Source organism: Podarcis bocagei (genome assembly GCF_964188305.1).
Source record: "Podarcis bocagei genome assembly, chromosome: 16".
NCBI classification, from domain to species: domain Eukaryota; kingdom Metazoa; phylum Chordata; class Lepidosauria; order Squamata; family Lacertidae; genus Podarcis; species Podarcis bocagei.
Genome location: NC_138142.1, coordinates 5,550,190 through 5,573,004, shown reverse-complemented (window position 1 = coordinate 5,573,004; position 22,815 = coordinate 5,550,190). Strand labels below are relative to the sequence as shown.

General features: G+C 48.1%; 1 protein-coding gene across 4 annotated transcripts in view; it reads right to left on the bottom strand.

Annotated features, from left to right (window-relative positions):
- The window catches only part of LOC308575963 (calcium release-activated calcium channel protein 1), a 41,111-nt gene that overhangs the window by 12,222 nt on the left and 6,074 nt on the right, over positions 1–22,815 (bottom strand). Inside the window, exons 1-2 of one of the 4 annotated variants that reach the window (XM_081175143.1) lie at positions 21,275–21,490; positions 241–9,106 (exon numbers count right to left, since the gene is read on the bottom strand). The exons of 1 other annotated variant lie outside the window; for it this stretch is intronic. In XM_081175143.1, the coding sequence (XP_081031269.1) occupies positions 8,531–9,106; positions 21,275–21,388 (690 nt within the window). In that variant the 5' untranslated portion in view covers positions 21,389–21,490 and the 3' untranslated portion in view covers positions 241–8,530. Of the gene's footprint in view, positions 1–240; positions 9,107–10,128; positions 10,153–21,274; positions 21,491–22,815 lie in introns of those variants that run through there. 2 more of the 4 variants (XM_081175142.1, XM_081175144.1) reach the window with 2 other exon arrangements.

Below are 22,815 nucleotides of genomic sequence, written 5' to 3'. Positions count from 1 at the left end.
TCTGGCTGCTGAGAGTAGGTGGATTATGAAGGTGTTCAGTAGGGCCAGTCCTGGGGTGACCTCTGATACCTGTTTAGTTAATTTGCAAGCACCCTGCCCAGTTGATGGTGATGTGCAAAGCAGCAGAAATCTTCCTCCTTTGTTGAGCTGCAAAGCACTGGACATTATGAGTCCCAAAAAGAAAAAAAATACAGATATTCCTCCCCAGAAGAAAGAGACTGCATACAAAATGCACAGAGATAAACTGGAAAAATAATTTTAATTTTCTAGTTTCATTTTTAGTCATCTTAGCAATTATTTTCAAACTAGAATAGGTAAAAATCCTTCAACAGAAAAGTGATTAAAAAACAAGCAACCAGCCCACGCAAACCAGGTACTACGCACCACAGAGCCAAGTCTACTTATTATGACAGTTGTCAACTCTGTCCTTCCCAAGATACATCAAATAATATTTGTGCACATGGCGATAAATTGCTGACAAAATCCCACTGAACTTGCAAAGGAACGCCCCCCCCCAATCTTTGGCAAAACCATCAACTCATAAAAATTTGCACATTTGAAAAATCTCTCCCCCCCCCCCGTTGCTAACACATCTATACACTCATGTAAAAAGAGTTACATTTATGAATAAGTTACCATCATAATTGATTAATTACGGCTAGAACTCTGTGTGTGTTTGTCTAGACCAGGAGTGAAGAAACCTTTCCAATCCAAGGAGTGCATTTTCTCATGGACACCCCCTTCCCCTCCCTCCCTCCCTCCCATCCATCCACACAAACAGACAGACAGACAGACAGAGGTGCTTCCTCACCATTCAAGGACATATTCCAGCCAGGCAGAAGCACAGCAGAATGGGTGAGGAGTGGGGCCTGTGGGGGGAGCCCACACAGCCTGTTCTGGAAGCCCACCTTTGGCCCCTGGACCAGATTCTGCCCCCTCCTGGCTCAGATTGCCCAGGCATATTTTGCACAGCTTCTGGGGAAATGAGAGAAGTCCACATTCCAGTCCTATACCCCAAGAGAAGGACTTATTAAAAAGCACCACCAGAGCCACCGCTTTGACCTTGTGAACCAGGGACGGGGAGCCTGTGGGCCTCCAGCTGTTGCTGGACTACAACTCCCATCACCCCTGACTACTGGCCTTGCTGACGGGCTGATGGGACTTGGAGTCCAATATCTGGAACACCACAGACTCCCCCATCCCAGATTTTGCATTACATTTCAGGACAGCTTACAGCACGACCCCAAGTCATCTTGAATTCAGGGGGCATCTGGCCTCAGGCAAGTGTTTAGGATTGCAGCCTCAGACCTTCCAACACAGGATTTCAAGGTACTCTTCATTCTGGGTTTAGTGATGTCAGTTTGCTAAGCAGATCTGCTCAGAAGTTGAGTCCCAGTGAAATCTTTCGAGCCTGCTCCCATGTAAGTGGGGTCAGGATTGCAGCTGCAGCAGATGGGCTTTAAACCACTCCTGCGCCACAAATGCTGTAATGTCTTGGCTGCCCGGCCTGGTGTAGAGATCCCCTGCCTTGGGAGTAAGGGTGACCCCGGGGGTGCCTGGTGTGTGCGAGAAACTCAGTGCAAAATAAATTTCAGGTGAACTAGGTCAGGATTCAGGGAGGCCCTTTTTCACGTGCCTCGTCGAGGGGTACAGAGGGTAGCAGTTCTGCTTGTGGTACGCTCTCCCCAGGGAGGCTTGCCTGGCGTCTTCATTACATATTTTTAGGCGCCAGACAAAAACATTTCTCTTCAACGAGGCATTTGGCTGATTAACGTTCTAGGGCTTTTTCAATCTGTTTTGTTGTTTTATTATGTATTTTGCATTCTCATTTTGTATTTTTCTGTTGTGAACCACCCTGGGATATTCGGATGAAGGGCAGCATACAACTTTAATTAATAATAATAATAATAATAATAATAATAATAATAATAATAATAATAGCAGAGGACCTCCATCACTGACGGGCAGCTGTCTCTTGATGTGAGCTTTCACTGGGCCAAAAGGGATGTGGGGGGAGGGGGCATGGCTCTCAGTAGAAGAAAGTCCAGCCTTTTGTAGAAGAAATATTGATTATAGCTGTTGTCAAGCTCAGGCTTTGAATAGGCAAAGTCACAGGTCCAATCACCAGCGCCTCCAATTAAAAGATTACCAGGAGATGGGAAAGGCCAGGTGGTTGGCAAAGAGAGCCACTGCCAGCCAGAGCAGGCAATATTGGGCTAGATGGACCAAAGGTCTGACTCAAAACAAGGCATGTCCAGGCACCTAGGTTCCCAGGTGCTGTGTGTATTGCTGGCCTTGTATAAAGCAGCTACTTTTGCATCACCCCTTTGGTGCAGCATCTTTGGGTGCCAAGCACCTGAGGCAAATTCCAGGTTCCGCTGACTATCAATATATTCAGCAACCACCTCAAGGTGAACAAAGGGGAGAATCAAGAGTCCCCAGTTATCTTGGGGCTCTTTGCAACTTGCTTTGCTGTTGGGTTTCAGCTCCAAAGAGGCTTACCATCACCCAGTTGTGCAAATAAGCCGTTAAAACATCGCTACATGGCATGAAGAACAGCAACAGAACTACTATGATTTTGTGTTGAAGTCTGCATTCCAAACACCCTGCACTTCTTTTTTAAAAAAGGTTACAGCCTTAATCTGAAAGGCAGAGCTCATTAAGATGATCTCAACACCTTCAAAATACACCCCATATTGGCTCACTGGTCTCTTGCAGTGTAAAAGGGAGTGAGCTGATACAGCATCTTGAAATCAGAGTCTTTTTTGTCCCCCACCCTCCAATATTCATCATGAAAGAGGGGAAGGGGCTTCCTGAAATCAACAGAAGCCCCTGGCAGCACCTTCAAAATTAACAGATTCATCAGGTGTATGAAAAGGCCACTGACACAGGTAGGTACACATACGTCACGTGCAGAAGGAAAGCAGGAATTAATCACTATTTTAAAGTGAAGCCAAAAGACCGACACACTGCTGGCTACAGTCCCCTGCTGTATCCTTTTTCAGAGGACAGATGTGTACCAGACAACCCCATCCATCACTTGTTTTGCCTCGACTCTCTCTGAAGAAAGATTATATATTTCTTCCCTCTGCATCCGTCTCTTCAAACATCAGGTTTGTGGCTTCTGCCAAAACTAAACTGTCAAACATTTTGCGATACAGGGCTGTGACCCGATTCGCAAGGTGCAGTGCGTCGTACAGAGCACAGCCTTCCCAACTTGCTGCCCTTCAGATTTTTCGGGCCGCAACTCGCACCAGTGAAGACATCGCTTGGCCATGTTGGCTCAGCAGTTGGTGAGAGCTGTGGTCTGAAACATCTCCAAGCTACCTGGCTGCTGTTGGCTGGCTTAGCAAGACCGTGCAGGTCTCTTCGTCCCGGAGAGAAGCCAGCGGCCACTTTCCTCCTCCCTGGTCCGTTTCGCTGCAGACCTACTGCTCTCGGCTAGAGGTCATGGTTAGAAAGAGGGCTGAACCCCAAGGCTCCGTGTGGGCGACATGCTCAGCCAAACCCTGGCAGCACAAAGGGCAGGGGAGAGCAAAGCGGGTACAAGCTCCTCTCCTGGAAGTTTGGGCTGTGTGTCCTGTGAATGTACTCTTTCGGTTGTGTTTGCTGCAGGCTAACATGGCTCCTCCTAAGCTCTTTAGGAAGCTAAAGAATGCATATATAACACTGTCCAAACTCCTTCAACCCCCAGCTACACAGATGATATAGAGCTAGGATTAAAAAAACCCCGCACAGACTGGAGGAAGGAAGAGGGGTCCGTTTCCTGGTCACTGCTGCAATTTCTCATTGCCGCTAAAAGGGATGGGCCAGGCAACCAGCAAGCTTGGCAAAAAAGATGGGCACCTGCTTCTCCCTTTGGGTAACGGGAGTCTGGGGAGTAGGACGAGACCTGCAGCGTCCCTCAGTTGCTCTGCTGGGGAAGGTTTCTCCTCCTGGGCTCATCTCCTCCCTTTTTGCTTTCTCTGCAAAACCCAGCCTAGGAGAGGAATGTGCGAGATCCACAGAGCGGATCCCACACGCACCAGCCACATTCTACAACAGCCTTCGTTGGTAAATTGTCATGAATGCAAAAAATAAAAAATCTCGGAAGAGCACTAGGAGAGGGAGAGAAATGGAATGAGTTCAGGTGGCTTCTAAAAGAACATAGAAAGAGTCACTTCAACTAGCTCTGTATTGTCTACATCAGTGGTCCCCCCCCCCTGAAAATTGCAGAACATCTTGACATTATTTTTCTGCCTGTTGTAGCAATCATAATGCACTGTGCTAAATGCTGTAAGAGTTTTACTTGCAGTTTTATTGCCTCTTTCCCTGCCCTTATATATTGCATTTAATGGTATTGCGATATGATTCCAAAGAATGCAAATTGTAATACAAGAAAATGCAGTATATAAGAAATAAAAGCAGCCATAAAAATACATATTCAGTGCGACGCCTCCTGTCACAAAGCCACAGCTGCAGAACCACCTGAACAGAGTCTGCGAACCCCTGATCTACGCTGCCCAGGAGAGGATCTCTGGGGTTTTAAGCAGCAACGCCTGGAGGTGTCAGGGATTGAAGCTGCAGCCTTCTGCATGCAAGGCAAGTGTTCTTCCACAGAGCTAAGGCCCCTCCCCTACTTCAGTACATAAAAAACTGATGTTGGCACCTACTGATTTCAAGTATTTTCCCAGCCCTGTATAGGGAAGTTTACTAGCTCAATGAAGATGCACATAATGTAATACAGGGCGTCTCCTTTTTAGTACAGGTGGGGACCTTTTATCCAAATCCGACTCTTGCATTTTCCAATATCTCTCTCATCGCGATGAGGGCAATTTTGTTTGTGCAAAAAATATGGTTAACAGTGAGGGCTAGAGACTTTAAAAAGAAAAAGAATATGTAAGCGAGTCAGCACAGCCAAGGGTCAGGAATGATGGGAGCTGTAGCTTAGCAGCATCTGGAGGGCTTCTGGTTCCTCGCCCCTTTTCTAGACGCAACACCGTCACACAAAGAACACAGTACTTTGATAACACACACACACATCCTGAAATAACCCTCCAATTCAAACACATCTCGCATTCCAGGCTCCCATCACAAGCCCTGAAGACATTTGCCCAGAGAAGAACTCTGAGCCCAGCAGTGTTTTGACACTCCAAAAATGAAGCAATGAGGATTGCCCCTTAAGAATAAAATAAAAATAGAACACAAAAATACATTTCAAAGCCTTCTTGATAAACACTTCTATACAGAGAGACTTCAATGTGCCAAAAGTAAACGCACATCAGTTCCAAAAGATTAATGTTCCTAAAGAACCTGAAAATATTTTCCAAGACACCACAGAAGAGGTTGCATAAGGAAGAAAAAAAAAACAGCTAGTAGATTTCAGATTCCACCCACAGCCCTTACTGCAGGGAAGGGGTACATGTGGCCCTCTAGATGCGGATGCACTCCAACTCCTGCCAGCCCCAGCCAGAATGCCCAATGGGCAGGGCAGCTGTAGTCAAGCAGCATCTAGAAGACCAGATTCCCTTCGCCAAATTACAGATTAGAATCTGATTCATTCGTTCCTATTTTTATTTTAAAGTGGCATATAAATGATATATAAATTAGGTACTCTCATTCTGGAACCATTTGTTGATCCAAACATTTCCCCAAGATATTAAAAAAATTAATATATATTCACTTCTGGAGCCAAGTGAATGGTCTAGAAACATCTGTGGTTACAGCAGACTTCCTCCCTCAACCTGACGTCTTCTAGATACTACAGTTCCCATTATCCCCGACTGTAGTCCAACAGTCTCTGGAGGGCAGCTTTGCTCCAGCGTTCACTTCAGTAGTAAAAGTGCTTCACTTCTGCAAGTTAACCTGCTGCGGGAGTAAACTGCCAAAGCAAGAGCCACCCTGTACCCTCAGGTGCCGAGGGGAAATGCAAGGCACTTTGGAAGAGAAGAAAAAACAGACCCAAAACAAAAAGTGGAACTCCCCGATTTCTTCAAACTGGACGACAGCAACGCTGACGAGCTGGTCCAGACCCACCTAGACTGTCTTTCAAGCATCCCAGGCAGAAATAAACAGCAGTTAATTAGTCCCAGATAGTCCAGCAGTAATTTTAACACCAAACTTCCACTTCAAAGTGCAAACCCTGTTAAGTCCAGCAGTAAATTAGGGGGGGGGGGGAGAGAGAGAGAGAGAGAGAGAGAGAGGACATCCACTGTTTTCCTTCCCTCCTGCCCTCAAAGGGCACAGCACACCGAAGCAAACACCAGGTTTGCATCTGAGGAAGCCGACTGCAGTTCCTGGAAGCTTCTGTCATAATAAATGTGTTGGTTGCTTTAGGCAGCCACAACACCGTTTGTTGCTTCGCAGCCAATACATGAACACGGGTCCCTTTGGAAAAAAGGTTTTAAGGAATTGCTTTAGGCAGAATCTGACAAGGGATCCGTCCTGTACAGGCAGCCTTCACCCACACCTGGAGCCACCCCCAGATGTCAGTCCAACAGCATCTGGAAGGCACCAGATGTTAGCGAAGGTTGCTGTGGGTCATCAGGGGGTTAAGCCAAACCTTTGGGAACAACCCACAATACCTACCGTAACCAAGTATGTGCAACTGAAACAATCACATATTCATATTTTCTTCCTGTTTACCAAGGCCTCCTTGCTGTTTCCCTGTGCCTGTTTTGGGCTGAAAAGCCCCGTGGCAAAGGGCTCTCTAAAGCACCATGTACATAGGTCCAATGACCTTAGCTCAGTGGCAGAGCATCAATCCCCGCCATCTGGGACTGGCACAGACTTCTGTTTGAAACCCTGGGACTCTGGAGAGCTGCTGCCAGGAAGAGGGGGCTAAACTGAAAACTACTCTGCCCAGTGACAAGGCAGCTTCCTGCATTAATTTCTTTGCTTTAAATTAAACACTGCATTTCAAATCCCCAACATGACTCACAACAACAGGGTTCAATTCTGGGTTATAGTGTTCCTAGGGAAGCCATGCTGGGAGCTGAGCCTGGCCCTCAGGAATAGGCAGAAGAACACTTTGGCTCGTAAGCCAAACACACTTTCTCCCAAAGTAAAACAAGGGCCTTGGGTCTACGGGTGGGAAGCACAGGACCAAGGGTCTGCACTCACTACAGAAACAGAACCGGTTTGCCAAGGCTATTTTAACCAAGGCAGTGAAAATGGTTGCTATTTGCCGCGCAGCTGCCGTGGTGGTCGAGTGATGCCATTACTAGCTGCCACCGCAAGAGTCCTGTATAAAAGTTCTAGCATAACAAAACCTCCAAGCAACAAGACTCAAAAGGAATTTGGAGCACTTCCAAAATGCAAATTCCTTAATGAAGGGAACAATTAACTTCTGCCCCAGGGACAGCGCTCTTGCTGCCATGGTATTCTCCATTCTAACCTGGGGTTGGGGTCAGGATCACTCTTACTTTCCCCAATAACCCAGGGGTGGGGTGGGAGCCTGGGGGCCTCCTGATGATGTCACTGGACTCCCACTCCCATCATCCTTCCTGACCATTGGGCCGTGCTGGCTGAGGCTGATGGGAGCTGGAACCCAGTAAACAGCCAGAGGGCCGGGTCTCTCCACCCCTGTTCTACAATCTTCTATGCTTATGTGCAAGTAAGCTCATTATGTTCAAAGAGGCTCACTCAAAGGTAAGTACGGTTAGGATGTGCTGGCCTGGAATATAAATGAGCTGGATATATTTAAAACAAACAAAAGCCAAAATGTGTTCAAAGGTGACCCATGTTTTTCGGGAAAGAACGCCAAATTCTGTATAAATCCTGCTAACTTAAAGCCAATGTGCTCAGTTTCTCCTATTCAATTCTGCTTCAACTCAAGTGAACTGAAGAGTTAAATAGGGTGCTCATCCTGCAGTCTAGAAATCTCTCTCTCTCTCTCTCTCTCTCAAAAGTCATGGTACTTGGAAACTGAATTTTCTGGTTAGGAGCTTTTCTGTCCTCCAGGGAGATGTTGCCTACACAGCTCTGTGTCCACTTCTTACTTGTCTCCTGGGGTTTTAAGAAACCCAGGATCACGCCAAAAACAAAAGATTGTGCCTCGATTCTCTCAAGCAGGTTTGAATTCAGGTTGTTGCAGCATGAATCTGAGAAACAAACAATCCCCCCCTCAAATGACTAAACATGTCAAAGTAAAATGCTGCACTTCCTTACAAACCTCTTATCTTCCTCCCTTCTCCCCACAGGCCCACCCCCCAACCTGACAGCACAGAATGTCCATTTCCTGTCATGATGAATCAGTGTCTAAAGACAAGGATCTGGACCACAGGACGGGAGGCGGCAGGAGGAGAGATTCCGAATTCCTCTCTCCAGTACCTGAACCTCTGGGTGCCAGTCCTTCAAAACACTGCAAGAACAGCACATTGAATCATTACTGTTATTTTTTAAAAGCACTAGAGAGCTAGGATGCAGTACTACTAATCTGTCTTTCCAGGCCAGCCAAATTCATGAAGAAGGGAGCCAACAGAACACAGGAGAAACATTTGGGCTGGCTTTAAAAAACAAAACAACAAAAAAACTTTCATAGTTTGAGTATCTATGCAAAATGGCTGCCCGGAGGCGGGAGGGTGTCGCCTCTGTGGTCCAGCTGATCCTGGAGCCGCGCAAACTCGGCCAGTTCGTTCAGTTCCTGGAACTGGCGGTCTGTCTTGTGAGTTACCAAGGACCGGTAGAAGTGGACCGCAAACACTATGAAAATCAGCCCGAAGGGAACCATGATGGAGGTCGAGGTGATGGCAGCAGCCTCGCCGGCAGAGAAGCCCTCAGTGACGTTGCTGGGCTTCCCACCTTCGAGGGGGCTCTTCTTCTTCAACGGGTGGAACTTCACCCAGCAGAGGAGGACTACCTCGGCCAGGAAAAGCAGAGTCCCAATGACGGTGGAGAAAGCCCAGGCTAGCTCAATATGGCGGTGCATGCGCTCGTGGGGGGACTCCTTGACCGAGTTGAGGTTGTGGACGTTGCTGACGGCCTCGATGTTTGGGAGGATGCAGGTGCTGACCATCAGGGCGAAGAGGTGGACGGCCACCAGCACCGTCGTGCAGGCACTGAAGGCGATCAGGAGCCCCGGTGGGTAGTCGTGGTCAGCATCCAGCTGGACTTCCACCATGGCCACCTGGGAGGCAGGGGAGAGAAAAGGCAGCAAAAGGTCACAGTTCAGCCCTTGGACCTAAGCCAGGGGTTCTCAAACTTTTTTCTCTGGGGCGCGATTTCAGGATAACAATTTGCTTGCACCACACTGAATTGTTTTATTGCTAAGGAAGGCGTTGGGAAACAGAAAGATGCAACTGCTGGCAGTGCTTGGTTTATAACAAGGAACACAACAACTTTATAATATGTCATGAGACATCCAGAAAGGATAGAAGAACATGAATCATTTCCAAAATCCCTGTTCACAACAATATTTCATGGAGATAGCTGATGATTAAGGATAAATAAGTTTTTTTAAAAAACAAACAAAGGTTGTAATATAATGGAATGTGTACTAGAAACAACTAGGAGAATAAAGCAGCAACAAGAGGAAACCTTGGATGCATCAAGAACAGAGTGTGGCAGACCAGTTTTTGGAAAATAAAAAGAATTTGGAAACTGGTTGGCCGCCTACTCTGCAACCCCCACCCCGCTGTCCCAGCCATGCTGCGAATAAGAGGCGCTGCTGGTCTCCTCCCACCCATGTTCATGGTGTACATCTTTATTCCTCCCTTGTTCCTGATGTACATCTTCCCTCGCCTCTTCTTCCTGGGGAGGAAGGCATTTGGTGGTTTGCCTCAGGTGCCAGCATGTCTTGGGCCGGCCCTACCTTTGTCCAGCAGGCCAGCTTCCACGCGTGCCTCTGTCTATTCGGTTAAGCGAGAGGAATTGCCAGAGCTTGAAGACACACTCCAGCCTGGGAAAAGCACTCAAGGAAGGTCCAGTGCAGAGCTAGCAGAGGGTGTGGCCTGCAGGGAGTCTGGAGGGCCAAGAAAAGGGGCCTCAGGGGCCGCATCCAGGCCAGAGCATGAAACCCGGGCTGTGCCAGAGCCTGGCGTGGAGGCATGCCATGTTCCAAAGAGGCTGCAGTTTGGTCAGTGGCCGGAGAGAAGAGTGCTGGGACTTCCCCTCCCTTTGAGTTGAAATGACAGAAAGGAGGATATTTACATAGTTGAAAGAGGCTCTCGCACGTGTCTTGCATTGCGCCTCAGAAGATACCACACCCAACCATCTTCCACGCCATGTGCTTTCTCTCATTCCCAACGGCATTTGCCAGCCTGGACTACAACTCCCGCCAGCCAGCACAGCTGCAGTCCCAAAACATCTAGAGGGCACCAGGTTGGCAAAGGCTGCTTTCTGCAAAGGAAGCCACACATCAAGCAAACTTAAGGAATACTTTCCCATTACCCATTAACACAACCTTTTTCTGCTTTGAAAGCTCCAGAGTGAAGGGCTAAGAATTGTCTCTTTCTCCAGAGCTGGCACAGAAGCTGGGTTTATCAAAGGCAGTGCCCCTCCCAGTGCAGAGAGGGAATATTTGGCATTCCACAAGGGCCCCTCCTGCCCATCCAGCAAGGCAGGGAGGGCCTGGTGGAGGGTGGAACAGGAGGGGGCAAGGTTTGCTTTGTAAGTTTCTAGCACGGCATCTCCTGAACTTCGAAACAGCCTGGAAACCTTAAGTAAATGCCAGGAGATCGCTCACTTATGGAAGACCACTGCGGGAAGTGTAAGAAGGTGGCAAAATCAACGGGGAGCCTTCTTGGAACTATGGAACTCCCTGCCTAGGGAAGTTTGCTTGCCATCCTCCCAACTGGCTTTCCAGCAGCAAGTGGAAACCTTTTTCATCCAAGGCGTTTCCCAACGTAATTACGTTCTTGAGTTAAGCAGTAATCAGTTGCCCTTTTAAAAAATTTCCCTTTAAAACTTACACTTCCTATTTGTTTGTTTGATTTATATACCACCCTTCATCAAAAGATTTCAGGGCGATTCAAAATGGCACCCAGTTTTACCCAAACATCTTCCAAAATCTGCTCTTTGATTTCAGGAATTATCATGCGAAAACTTTTATACATACATATAAATGATCTTTATTAAGTTTTCATTTGCAAAATACCACAAGAGCACCAGCCAGGCTCAACGTATTTCAAAACTAAGTGCCCCCCCTCCCGATCCTGAATCAAAGTCTCTTTTCCATGCAAACCAGAAAGTGACTTCTCCAGACAAGAGAACAGCTCTCCCCCCCCCCCTTATCTCTGTGGCTACAATCTTCCTGGGGGACATGGACATCATTAGACAGTTGAATGCGCATGTGTACTCTGTCTGGTTCCCTCCCGCCCTCCTCCTTCGCGCGGCCCCGGGTGCCGGCAACTCACGCTATGCCACTGCCCTATTGACAGAAATGGGCCATGTTCCCTTTGCTTGCACAATACCTTTATTTTGTATGCAAGCTTCTCCAAATGTGCTTTGTATGCCAAACTACCCATTCAGACCCCTTGCCCTCAGTCCCCTCACTATGTAATCAGCATCTCAAATGTGAAATGGAGGAAAGCCTTTACAGCTCTGTGGTTCCACGCTATTGCCAGATGCCCTATGAAGAGAGAGTTTGCCCATGTGGGGTAATGTACCTGAAGATTTACCCTCCTACTTACTGGTTTGTCCAATCTATGAGCACTTAAGAGCAGTCTTGTTTAAAGATTTACATCTCTCAGTTGAGAGATAGATTGGATATTTGATTTAACTTTTTATTAGGGGGCAGGTCGCCCTATACCTCTGAAAAAGTGGTCTGATTTGCTTCTAGAGTGGCAGTTTGGAAGGAGAAAACTTGTGGGGATGACGTTAAATTCTTCAGGGGAGCAAACTCTTATCTGACAGAATATCTGGTTTGAATCATTATTTTAACTGTGTCATATATTCTATTCCGGTTTTTATTCTGTTTTATGTATTTTGTAATAGCTAAGGCTAGACAAACAAACGATTTCTGTAAATCTGCTGATACTAATACTTCAGATTCTGGTTTTAAACTTGCTCCAAAAAAGTGCAATGGTGGCCCTTGCAGCCAAAAGGAAATGCAAAATCTGCTCATGGTGTTTAGGTTCCCTATTCCAGTCTTTGAACAGACGCAGAAGGGCCAATTCTGCAGACAGGATAACCACTTGTGAAGTTGTTGTAGATGACTCCTCAAAAACTTTCCTCCAATATTTTTGGATTTCTGCCTGGGAAAAGCTTTGGAAAACAGGAATGAAATTTCCAGCATGTTAGGTCTTAAAAGAAAATATTGCAAGGTGATATCTAGATGGTATTTAACCCCAAAGAAGCTAGCTCAAATATACAAAAATGGATCAAACAGGTGTTGGAAATGTAAGGACTGTGAAGGGTCATTCTATGATATGAGGTGGACCTTTAGAATCTTTTAAACAAGACTGGAAATGGGACTTGGCGTATAAGAAAATAACAGAATATATTAAGAAACCTGTTAAAAAGGATGAAATTAGATAAGACGGAACCTTAAAAGGCAACTGTATGTAATTTGGGTAATAAATATTTACGTTGGGTGAGCAGGAAGTCACTAGTTTTGTTGAATGGGAATATAATTTTTGAGTAACAAATATTACTTGTAATATGGAGAAAAAAAGAATATTTTTTAAACAACCTCTGATCTGGAGCTTGAAACTGAAGTTGCACCTCCCATCATGGTTTATCATGGAAAACCTCAGGAGTTGTCCAAATGCACAGCGAGCGGAGAAACAAATCGCTTTCCAAAATATATAGGGGACTAAAATTTATTAGTTGCCATGTGCCGAAACTGCCAGGTGACATAGACAAAACACTGATCAAAACATAAAAGAGCAAATACAGCTTTTAATAAAACACAGCAGAGTCCAAGTACTACAGAGCTAAAGAAGCCCGACCTTTAGCGCCCCAAAGCCCAATCGCCACCAGATAAACTGAGGACAGGTAGTTAATATTGAAACCATTAACGTAATAAAAGATGTTAAAATGCCCAAAAGGAGGCTGTCTGCCTTTTTGGCGATCAATGATTTAGGGGGTTTAATTATATGACCTCTGCGTCACCTTCCTGCTCTAGAATTCTATGCTTCAATGAATCACATTCGGTTCCTTTAAAATGTTCTATATTTTATTGGAGGAAGGAAGAATGTAGGATATTGGGGGGCGGGAGGCTGCATCATAGCGCACATCCTTTTAAAAAACAAAACAAGGCCAGCCTCCAGTTGGCTAAACAGCAACCATTTCTCCTTCTTACAGGAACAGGACTCCTTGCCAACGACTCGCGCTCACTTCCATGTGGAACAACAAGTATTATACAATGAAACCCTCCAGTTGGCATAACGGGGCCTCCCAACCGGCAGCGCCAGCTGAGAAAGTAGATAACACTTCTTAAGGACGCTTTTGGGCAGAAACTGGTGCCTTGGACAAAAGCCAGCGTCACTTTGCTTGGAGAGGGGTTTGGGATGTGACGCACTTATCACAAGGGCGCCCTAGGGAAGCAGGCTGAAACCATTTCCAACCACAGACAACAATTGGCTGCGCAGAGTAAAAAGCACAGGAAACTGAAACCTCCCAAAACTGACGCAGGCAGATGCTTCCGTTGTTTCTGCTGAGAAAAACCAACAAGCTCTTTGGTGATTTGGAAGAACCCAAGTAGGCCTCATTCCCAGAGGCTGGATAACTCTGTACTCCACAGAATGAGGTTACCAGGCTGGTTTAAGCCAATGGTCTTTGACTGGTGGGAAAGGGTCTTCTACTGCAGGGTGCGGCGTAGAACATCGAGTCTGCAGGCCAGATTAAGCCCCCCTCAGTTGTCCCCTTTTGGCCAAGCTAGGTAAAGGTAAAGGGACCCCTGACCATTAGGTCCAGTCGTGACCGACTCTGGGGTTGCGGCGCTCATCTTGCTTTACTGGCCGAGGGAGCCGGCGTACAGCTTCGGGGTCATGTGGCCAGCATGACTAAGCCACTTCTGGCGAACCAGAGCAGCGCACGGAAACGCCGTTTACCTTCCCGCCGGAGCGGTACCTATTCATCTACTTGCACTTTGACGTGCTTTCGAACTGCTAGGTTGGCAGGAGCAGGGACCGAGCAACGGGAGCTCACCCTGTTGTGGGGATTCGAACTGCCGACCTTCTGATCGGCAAGTCCTAGGCTCAGTGGTTTAACCCACAGCGCAACCTGCGCCCCAATGTCCTATATGCCGTGGACCAAAGGGACCTGAACGGGGCGTCATACAACACTCAAATATTAGCTTTGTTGGGGCTTACCTAGCTCCATACGCAGTGCTGTGCATGTCTCAAAACAGGTCACCTGGCAACACGTGAAGTCAGGTGACTGACAGGAGGATGGCCCTGCTCACCTGTAAAAGTTGGCCCGTGGCACGTGGAGAGAGCCAGCTCCTGCTGTCTGCTCTACTGGGCTGTGACCCGATCTAAGGCAAATCACAACAGCAGCAATACAGCTATACAAACATATGGTTAATAAAAACAGAAATAAGGTCCCCAGTGCATGTCTGGGTGCATCTAGGACGCAAAAAGCTGAAGGATCAGGGCAAAGAAAACAGACATAGACTGCTACTTTATCAAGTCTGCCCACATCTCGCTTGAATGGAGAGCAAAGTTGGAAGCTGCTAATGATTTCAATCAGAAGACAAATAAAGCTTTTAGCTGGTTTAATCGATGGGTCCCCCTGACCCCCCCCCCAGGGATCTTTCAATGCTGCTGCTTCAGGGGATGAAAAAATCAATTGAAGACAGCTTCTCTTTCCAAGAACGAGCGGCTGCTTTGGTTTCTGAAACACAAAAATCCCTCACACTTCCTTCCACATCTCAGAAGCAAAGTGAACAAAAAAACAAACTCCAGGGGGAACAAGACTGAGATTTTGCTGTGGACATTTAAATCTAAACAGACTAACTAAGCAACTCATCAGTCAGAAGGCAGGCAATTCACCAACTGAAACTTCTCGAAACCAGCTTTAAGGGAGAGGCATTTACTTGGAAAAGAAGAACCCAGCCAACTGACAAGGAAGTTAATCAGAAACCAAAGTTACATTCTGGGTCCCACTTGCCCCTTGGCTCCCTACTGCAGGACTCGGGAGCAAGTCAATGGCCATCAAAGTCAATTAACCACCAAAGCCCTCCAGTGCTTGGGGGTCCTGGGTGTCTAAAGCTCAACTTCCTCCCGCATGAACCTGGTCTTGGGCAATACACACCTTGATTGTTCTCTGTCCCAATCAGCAAAATCCCTTGGACCAGGAATATCTTATCTGGAACAGGGTGCTTTGGGAAGCAGCACCATTTATCCTTTTTCATGGTTTCTCCAGGAAGGCTTGCCTGTGACTGAATTTCATGTTCTCCCAAGTTCTTTTTTGTGCAAATCTTCTAGATCTTTAACATTGCTGCAGGGGTTGTTTTTTAAAAAACTGCAACTCTACTGTTTTATTATTGATCGGTTTTCTGAAGCAGAAATAATTTCACATTAATGTTCCCATCCTAAGCACATTTTCTCTTAAGTAAGTTCTGCCTGATTTCAATGCAGTTAGCCTTCCTGCAAGAATGCTTAGGGTGGATCTACAAACAGGGAAAATGCTATAAATATGTCATATATTAAATTGTTATGTCAAAAGAAAAAAACCCTATGTAAAATCATATAGAAAAGTTTTGTGCTCAACAGTGCCATCTGGTGTTACATGTTTATAACACATTTAAAACGTAATTTTTTGACTAATGTAGCTGAGTCCTTAGTGTTGCGGTCATGAGCTTCCTGTTTGTGACTGCAATTGTATGGGAGGAGTGCCTTCAAGTGAGCAGAGGGGTTAACCAATGGGGGAACACGGCGTGCACACACACATGTGTGAGAACTTATGGTGGTGGTGGGGAACAGGACATGTTCCCTTCATTCTGATCCTTTGGAATTGCCCATACCTTCCAATTAGGCCAAAAGCATTCATCAATTGCACTATGAGAGTCTTTTCACAGATATAACTTGAGTACGTTAAATAGCCTCTAGTCCATTTCATAACATGGCACATACTCATCCGGCGCAGTACAGTCTACGCTGAATGTCAGCAATTCTCTAGAGGTTCAGACCACAGCATGTGAACGCACATGCTTCCCAACTGGAGATGTTGAGAATTGCATCTGGGATGTTCTGCATGCTGCTCTACTGCTGTACTCCAGCCTGCAACTAAACAATTAGTGGGGAAGCGCATCATTTGAAGAAAGAAGGTCCCATGGTCAATTCTCTGCCTTTGCAGTTTAAAATCAGGTATTGGGGGGGGGGAGTCCCCCAGGTTGAGTCTTTTCCTCTTAGGCCACTCTCTCAGCCACCGCACATCTCCTGGGGAGGAGTAATCTCTGCAACAACCACCTATGTGCCAAACGAATTATATCAGGGGTCAGCCTTGATGGGGTTTTGGTAAAACAAAAAACCATCAGCTGCAACTTCTGCCAGTCAGAGTTAGAAAAATCAATTATTATTATTTGCATACCACCCTTCATCCAAAGAACAGGGGGCTCTGTGAACATTCTGAGCCTAGATGTTTGTCTGTGGTACTGGAACTGAACTGAGATCACAATCCTGCCTTTTACACAAAGGTCCACCTCCCAGTTCCTTTTCTTGATTTTGGTGGAAAGAGTCATTTAGCTGTTGCTGTTTAAACAACTGGGAGTCAAGATGCCTTTGGTGATCTACTTACTGCAAATCACCGAGAGATCTGCAGGTGGATCCTCATCTACCTTCTGCCCATCCCTGCGCTAGAACATCAGGTAAGGGGGCAAAGCACAGCCCAGATCCATTTCCCTTTCCCTTGCTCCTCGTCTGCCCTTATAAAACGTGCATCCGGGAAAGAGTCTCGTGCACCACTTGGAACGAAGGGGTTTTTTAATGGTTGCACAGCTGTGAAATTAAAATGCTTTGCTCCAGAGGCATCACATGTTCAGCTTGCGGCTCCCAAGGCAACACAAGTCACCCGTCAATCAAGCAGACGCCAGCCTTCTGCAAAGACCCTTCAAGAGCCACAACCTGTTTTTAGCTGTTGAAGAACAACTGACATTTATCTGGCCAGTAGCAAGCTGCCATGCAGAAGAGGCTGTGCTGTGAAACAGCATCCTCATGTGTTTTCTTCCCGTTTTGAGAGTTGCAGTATTTTCTTTTCTTAAAAGTCAGTAAGTTGCAATTCAAACCCCCCTTTAAAAAAAAAAAGCCTGCACAGTATTTTAAAAACAGAACAAGAAGTCTGGAGAGCTGACAAGCTTTCCCCCCTCTTTCATTTTTGAAGGCAGTTTGCTAAACAAGGCGCAGCAGCCCACAATACCATCCACTGGGTTTCTGCTACAGCAAACCTAAAAACTAGTCAATAGGTGCAATTAGCCAACTAGACCTAACATAGCAGATTGAATTTGAATTCATTATCTCACACCACCTGCACAGCAGCCTTCTAAGGTTGGGTAGTGATGTGAGCTTTTTTTGGGGGGGGTCCTGTGCAAACTTGGGTTATATGCACAAAGAAATTAGACTGGAAATTGTTCAGTTTGCACAGGAAACCTTTCTGGTGCCCAAGAGCAGGAGTTGAGAACCTCAGGTGGGGGGTGGGAGCGGGGGTGGGGGTGGGCAAACGCAACTCTAGGTTTCCGCTCTCTGTTGAGCCTTTGGGATTCTCTCCCCCTCTCTCTGACTCTGCTCTGGGCCTTCTACCTGGCTGGTATGTTCTGAATGGGGATAATGTTTCTTTGTTTGCCTTGAGGGAGGGGGCCTCTGAAAAGGGTCTCAATCTGCCCATTTTTGCCTCTGGCCCTACAGACCACTGGCTCCCCATGTATCCCTGGAAAGCTGCCCAGAAGGGAATGCCACCCTGCAGCTTAAGAAATGCTCCCCTAGAGAGCGATCTAGTTTCCCATTTTTATTTTACCTGAATTTAGTAAACAAAGCTAGAACTCTGGAGCGGCCAGCCTCGCCTGATGTTGCATTTGCTGTTGGCAGGCACTCATTGCTGCTGATGAAATAGAAGAACGTTTTCTGCAGAAAAATTAAGCCCTGGAAAATTTTCCACCCACATTACTGAAGGCAGGTCAGTATTTTTATCCTCATACAGCAAATGGGGAGGTTGAAGCTAACAGAAAGCGTGAGGAGAGTTCTGCCTAAAATAGTGCAATGACTTTGCAGCAAGGATGAGATTCGATTAGTTCATCCTCTTAGCTACGATGCCTTGCCAATTTGACTTCTGTGGGGCTAATTCCCTGGGGCCGCAGCCCAAATCTTACGCCTCTGCATTTCAGGGATGACAAACGAAAATCCAAACATCTTTTTCCTCTAACTGCTTTTGTGTCTGAGATTTGTCCAGAATAGCTGCTGGCAGAACGAATTTGCCCTGGTTTGGTCCATTATCCCCTTCCTAATCACACAAACGGATGCCAAGGGTTTATACACCATCCACCTTAGCCAATGGTGCAAAACAGCAGATGTACTTTGTGCCGCCCCCAGCCCCACTTTTTGGAATTCTTTGCAGGGAGATTTAGTCAGCAGAAGCTCCCATGAGACATAATATATGCTAAGACCCCAGTTCAAATTACGCCAAAGTCAGCCTTCATCAACTGGTGCTCTTTAAATATTTTGGCCTGCAACTGCCATGAACTGACTTGGTGGGCAGACGCCAGCCTCTCTTCTTCATCTTCTGCAATGGGGGGGGGGGAGCATACTGGGGTAATGAACAGCAAGTACTTTGAATGCTACAGGCACATTGGCAAGTCACAATAAGTCAAAGCTGCCTGCTTTTCATTGTTAACTGGGAACAAGCAATGGGCTGTTAGCTATAAAACCTTCCCCATTATGTTACCTGGAAGAGATTCTGACTCGCCACAGCCAAGTGAGTAGTACAAAGAAAGTTATGGAAAGAGAAGGTTTAAGTATAGACCTAAGTAGTAACTGGACATTTGCATTCTCATTAATATGCCCCATTTGTGGAATTCCCTCCCAGAGACAAAATGTTTGTTATGATCTGTTTTATTTTTTAGACAGCAAATGTAAACTGCTGTACAACTCAATTGCAGCAGCATGGGCTGAATTTTAGCAGCATGCTTTGGTTTTACTGAAGGTTGCTTCAGGGCCACTGGGGTGGAAATGCACAGGCTTTAATTAAAGCAGTATAAATGCAGCTACTGTAGATGAAAGACCTCAAGGTTAGGGGAAGTTGGGCAACCATTTAACATGATGGCTGTCCAAGTCCCTCTGCCCATTTTCCACAGTTTACAAAGCACAACAGCTTAGAAAGAAGGGTGTGCGTGGCACAGTTAACTTGTCATCCTGGAGGCTTATTCACACTACAACACTTTTGTGCATTTACTTGCTCACTGACCAAAAGGGTGCAATGCCCCAAGGTTGGAAGATTACGCTAACAGTCTTGGCTACTTTGGGTCACAGATGCTGTTGGTCGCCCCCCCCCCCCGGGAGCTTAACCAACAGTGTCAGGGATGATGGGAGCTGTAGCCCAGCAACATCTGGGCACTTAGGCAGAATCTGTAACAATACAACCACAAATCGATCCACACCAGGACAACACCAGTAACACTGACAAAGCTTCACTTACAAAATGGTGCACTCTACACATTAGGAAACGTGCAGTATAAGTTATGAATAATTATTACTATTATTATCACAGGAAACCTAGGAAGTTGCCTTATATCAAGTCAGACACTTGGTCCATCTAGTTCAGTCATGCTGGTACTGACTGGCAACAGCTCCCAGGGTTTCAGGCAGGGGGCACTTGCAGCCCTAGGAACAGAACCAGATGCCAAGGAACTGAACCCAAGGCCTTCTACATGCAAAGCAGGTGCTCTGCCACTGAACCCTTCCCCCAAAACACCCATCCTCATTGGGGAAGGTGGGGGGTGGAGAAGGGGTCCACTTCTGTCCCTGTGTCTCTGCAGCTACACTCAAAACAAGGCTGGCAACAGTTCACTCCTACTATGGGGGGAAAGTTACAGATAGGTAGCCGTGTTGGTCTGCCATAGTCAAAATAAAAAAAATCCTTGCAGGAGCACCTTAAAGACCAACTAAGTTAGTTCTTGGTATGAGCTTTCGTGTGCATGCACACTTCTTCAGAACTTCTATCTGAAGAAGTGTGCATGCACACGAAAGCTCATACCAAGAACTAACTTAGTTGTTCTTTAAGGTGCTACTGCAAGGAATTTTTTTATTTTGACTATGGGGGGAAAGTTCAAGGAGATGCAAATCTTCCTCTCTTGTGGCATCCTGAAGAACCAACCGCATTCCTACATGCACACTTTCCTCCTTTTGCTCACACTGAAGTGCAAATTGCACAACACCCCCCTGCACGATTACTGAGAAGTCTAAGTAAGTTCGGTGGAATTTACTGCTGTGTAAATGTGGATAGTTTTGCAAGGCGGGTATCTGGAACTGGCGTAGATCAACAGACTAGGAGAGTGGCTGGGTGTTCATATTCACATACAGGGACCTAGTCCTGCCCTGTTGACTCCCATGGGAGGGCTGCAGCTTGGTGCCAGAGCATCTCCTCCCCCCCTTCTCTCCCAGACATCTCCAGGCAGGGGAAGAAGGCCTAAGAGTGGCTGCTGTTCAGAGCAGGCAGTATGGAGCTCTGTGGATAAATGGCCCGATTCTGTATTGGGGTGCCAATCTGAATAAAACATTGGGGGGCGGCAGGTAAGCCCTACTCTACATAATCGATCACAAGATGTGGCGCACACACCCAATTTGAATGGTAATGTGCATCAACTGGGGGGGGGGGGCTTCCTCAAATATATACTTTTTGGAGGGGGGCGATTAAGACCCCTTGGACTTGGCTCCTACGGAGGTATACGGCAGTTTCCTAAGCCTCACCGCAGCGCTATCCGTTAACTCGGGATCGGTCTAACAAGCATTTGCACAAATTCAAAAGTTGCGGGAGGGAAACTGGGGCAACTGGGGCGCAAAACTCTTGGCCGGCTTTGCACGGTTTAATTCTCGATTGACGGGCTGGGATAAAGCTCCAATCTAATTGCCCCCCTGGCACAAAGGTAGGCCGGGCGTTGTCCTCTCCAGCAGGGAAGAGGATGCCAGGGCAGAGAGACCGAGCAGTTTGTCGAAAGCACCTACTGCGCTCTCAGCTGAACTGCTTCCTCCGCCGGCACCACTCGCGCGCGGGCCTGAACCGAACTCGGAGCGGAGCATTCACACGTTCGCGGAGCGGAAGGGGGCAGGCAGCGGTTCTCCGCCGGAGGGCGCCCCCAAAGGAGCTCCCCTCCCGGCAGGGACAGGGAAAGAGGGCGGTCCAGGGCGGGTGGGGGAGCGCTCACCATGGCGAAGCCGGAGAGCAGCGCCGAGGTGCGGCTGGAGGCTTTGAGCTTGGCCCGGCTGAGGTAGAGCTTCCGCCAGGACAGCGCCTGCATGGAGTGCTCGTTGAGGCTCATGGGGAGCTCCGGCGGGGCGCGGCGCGCAACGCGGACCTCCGGCGGCTGCTCGGCCTCCTCCGGCTGCTGCTTCGCCCCGCTCGCCCTCGCCGCCGCCGCAGGGCCCCCGCCGCGCGCGCCTCAGCAGCCCCCCATGGCGCCCGGCTCGGTGCGCCTCCGTCCGTCACTCCGCCTCGCTGCGCCCCGGCCGCCTCTCCGCAGCGCCTCCCTCCGGGGCTGGGCCAAGACCGGATGCGGCCCGCTGCTGCCAAGTTCCCCTCGCAGGCCCCTCCTGCACGGAGGGAGGGAGCCAGCCAGCCAGCGAGCGAGCAAAGGGCCGCCGGGCAGCCTTTTACGCACCGAGATGCGCCCGGGCGCACGCGAGCCAGTCTTAGGCAGCGCAGGAAAGCACCGGCCCCCGGCCCCTTCTGGGGCATTAGCGGCTGGCCCTTTGCAGCGAGCTGCGACTGTGCAGGGAGGCTCCATTGAGCCGGCCTGCCCTGTTGGGTCGGATCCAAGGAGTCCAGGGTCGAGGGGCAGCGCGGCTCTCTCTCGAGGTCGCGGTGCTCTGAACTCCCATCAACCCCAGTCGGGGCACAGGAGTGATGGGAGTTGTAGTGAAGCGGCCTCCCTCGGGGAGCAGGTAGTGGTAGTCAACCTAGCGCCCTCCAGATGTGCTGGACTCTGGCTCCCATCGGCACCAGCCAGCCAACTGGTCAGGCTGGCAAAGGCTGATATGCGCGCAAAGAAGGGCGCCCGATTCTCTTCACCGTCGCTCCCCGTCGGGTACACTGCCTCTCAACATGGATGTTCCCTTTAGGCAACATGGCTCACTGGCATTCAGGCATGAATTTGCCGCACCGATTAAGGTTTCAAGGTGCAATTATGGTATTTCAGGACCCGGCAGAGGGTTGGGGTGAGTGCATTTCCTGGCCGCGGTGCCATCCGCGAAAAAGCCCCAATGACTGACATGTGTCATTTATTTTAGACTTTTTAAAAGGGGGAGGGGGAGCCACTATAGGAATCCGCGGGGAAAGCTATTTTTCGTTGTTCAACGCTTCTCGTGGCCTTTTACAGACTCTTACAAAATGAAAGAGGAGCCGGCATACAAATGGAGCTCTTTCACATTGCCCTCTCCATTTGGCATAGTGCTGGGATTGTGAAGAAACGCGGGCTCCGAAAACCATGGCTACGGCACGCACTGGAGATTTTAATGAGCTGCTACTTTCTCGCCCCCCGCTCAGCTGGTGGCCGGGGAGGGCAGGCCGACCCTTCATTCTCACCCTGTGGCAGAATGGGGAACGAGTTCAGCGGGAGCAAAAGCTGCTGGAACAGGTTTAATTGCCTGCCTGGAGCTTCCAGCGACCATCCTTGGGGGCGGCTGCTTTGCGGAAGGCGATGGCTCCCCACGTGGCCGGTGATGCCGCCTGGGCAAGATCCTGGGCCAG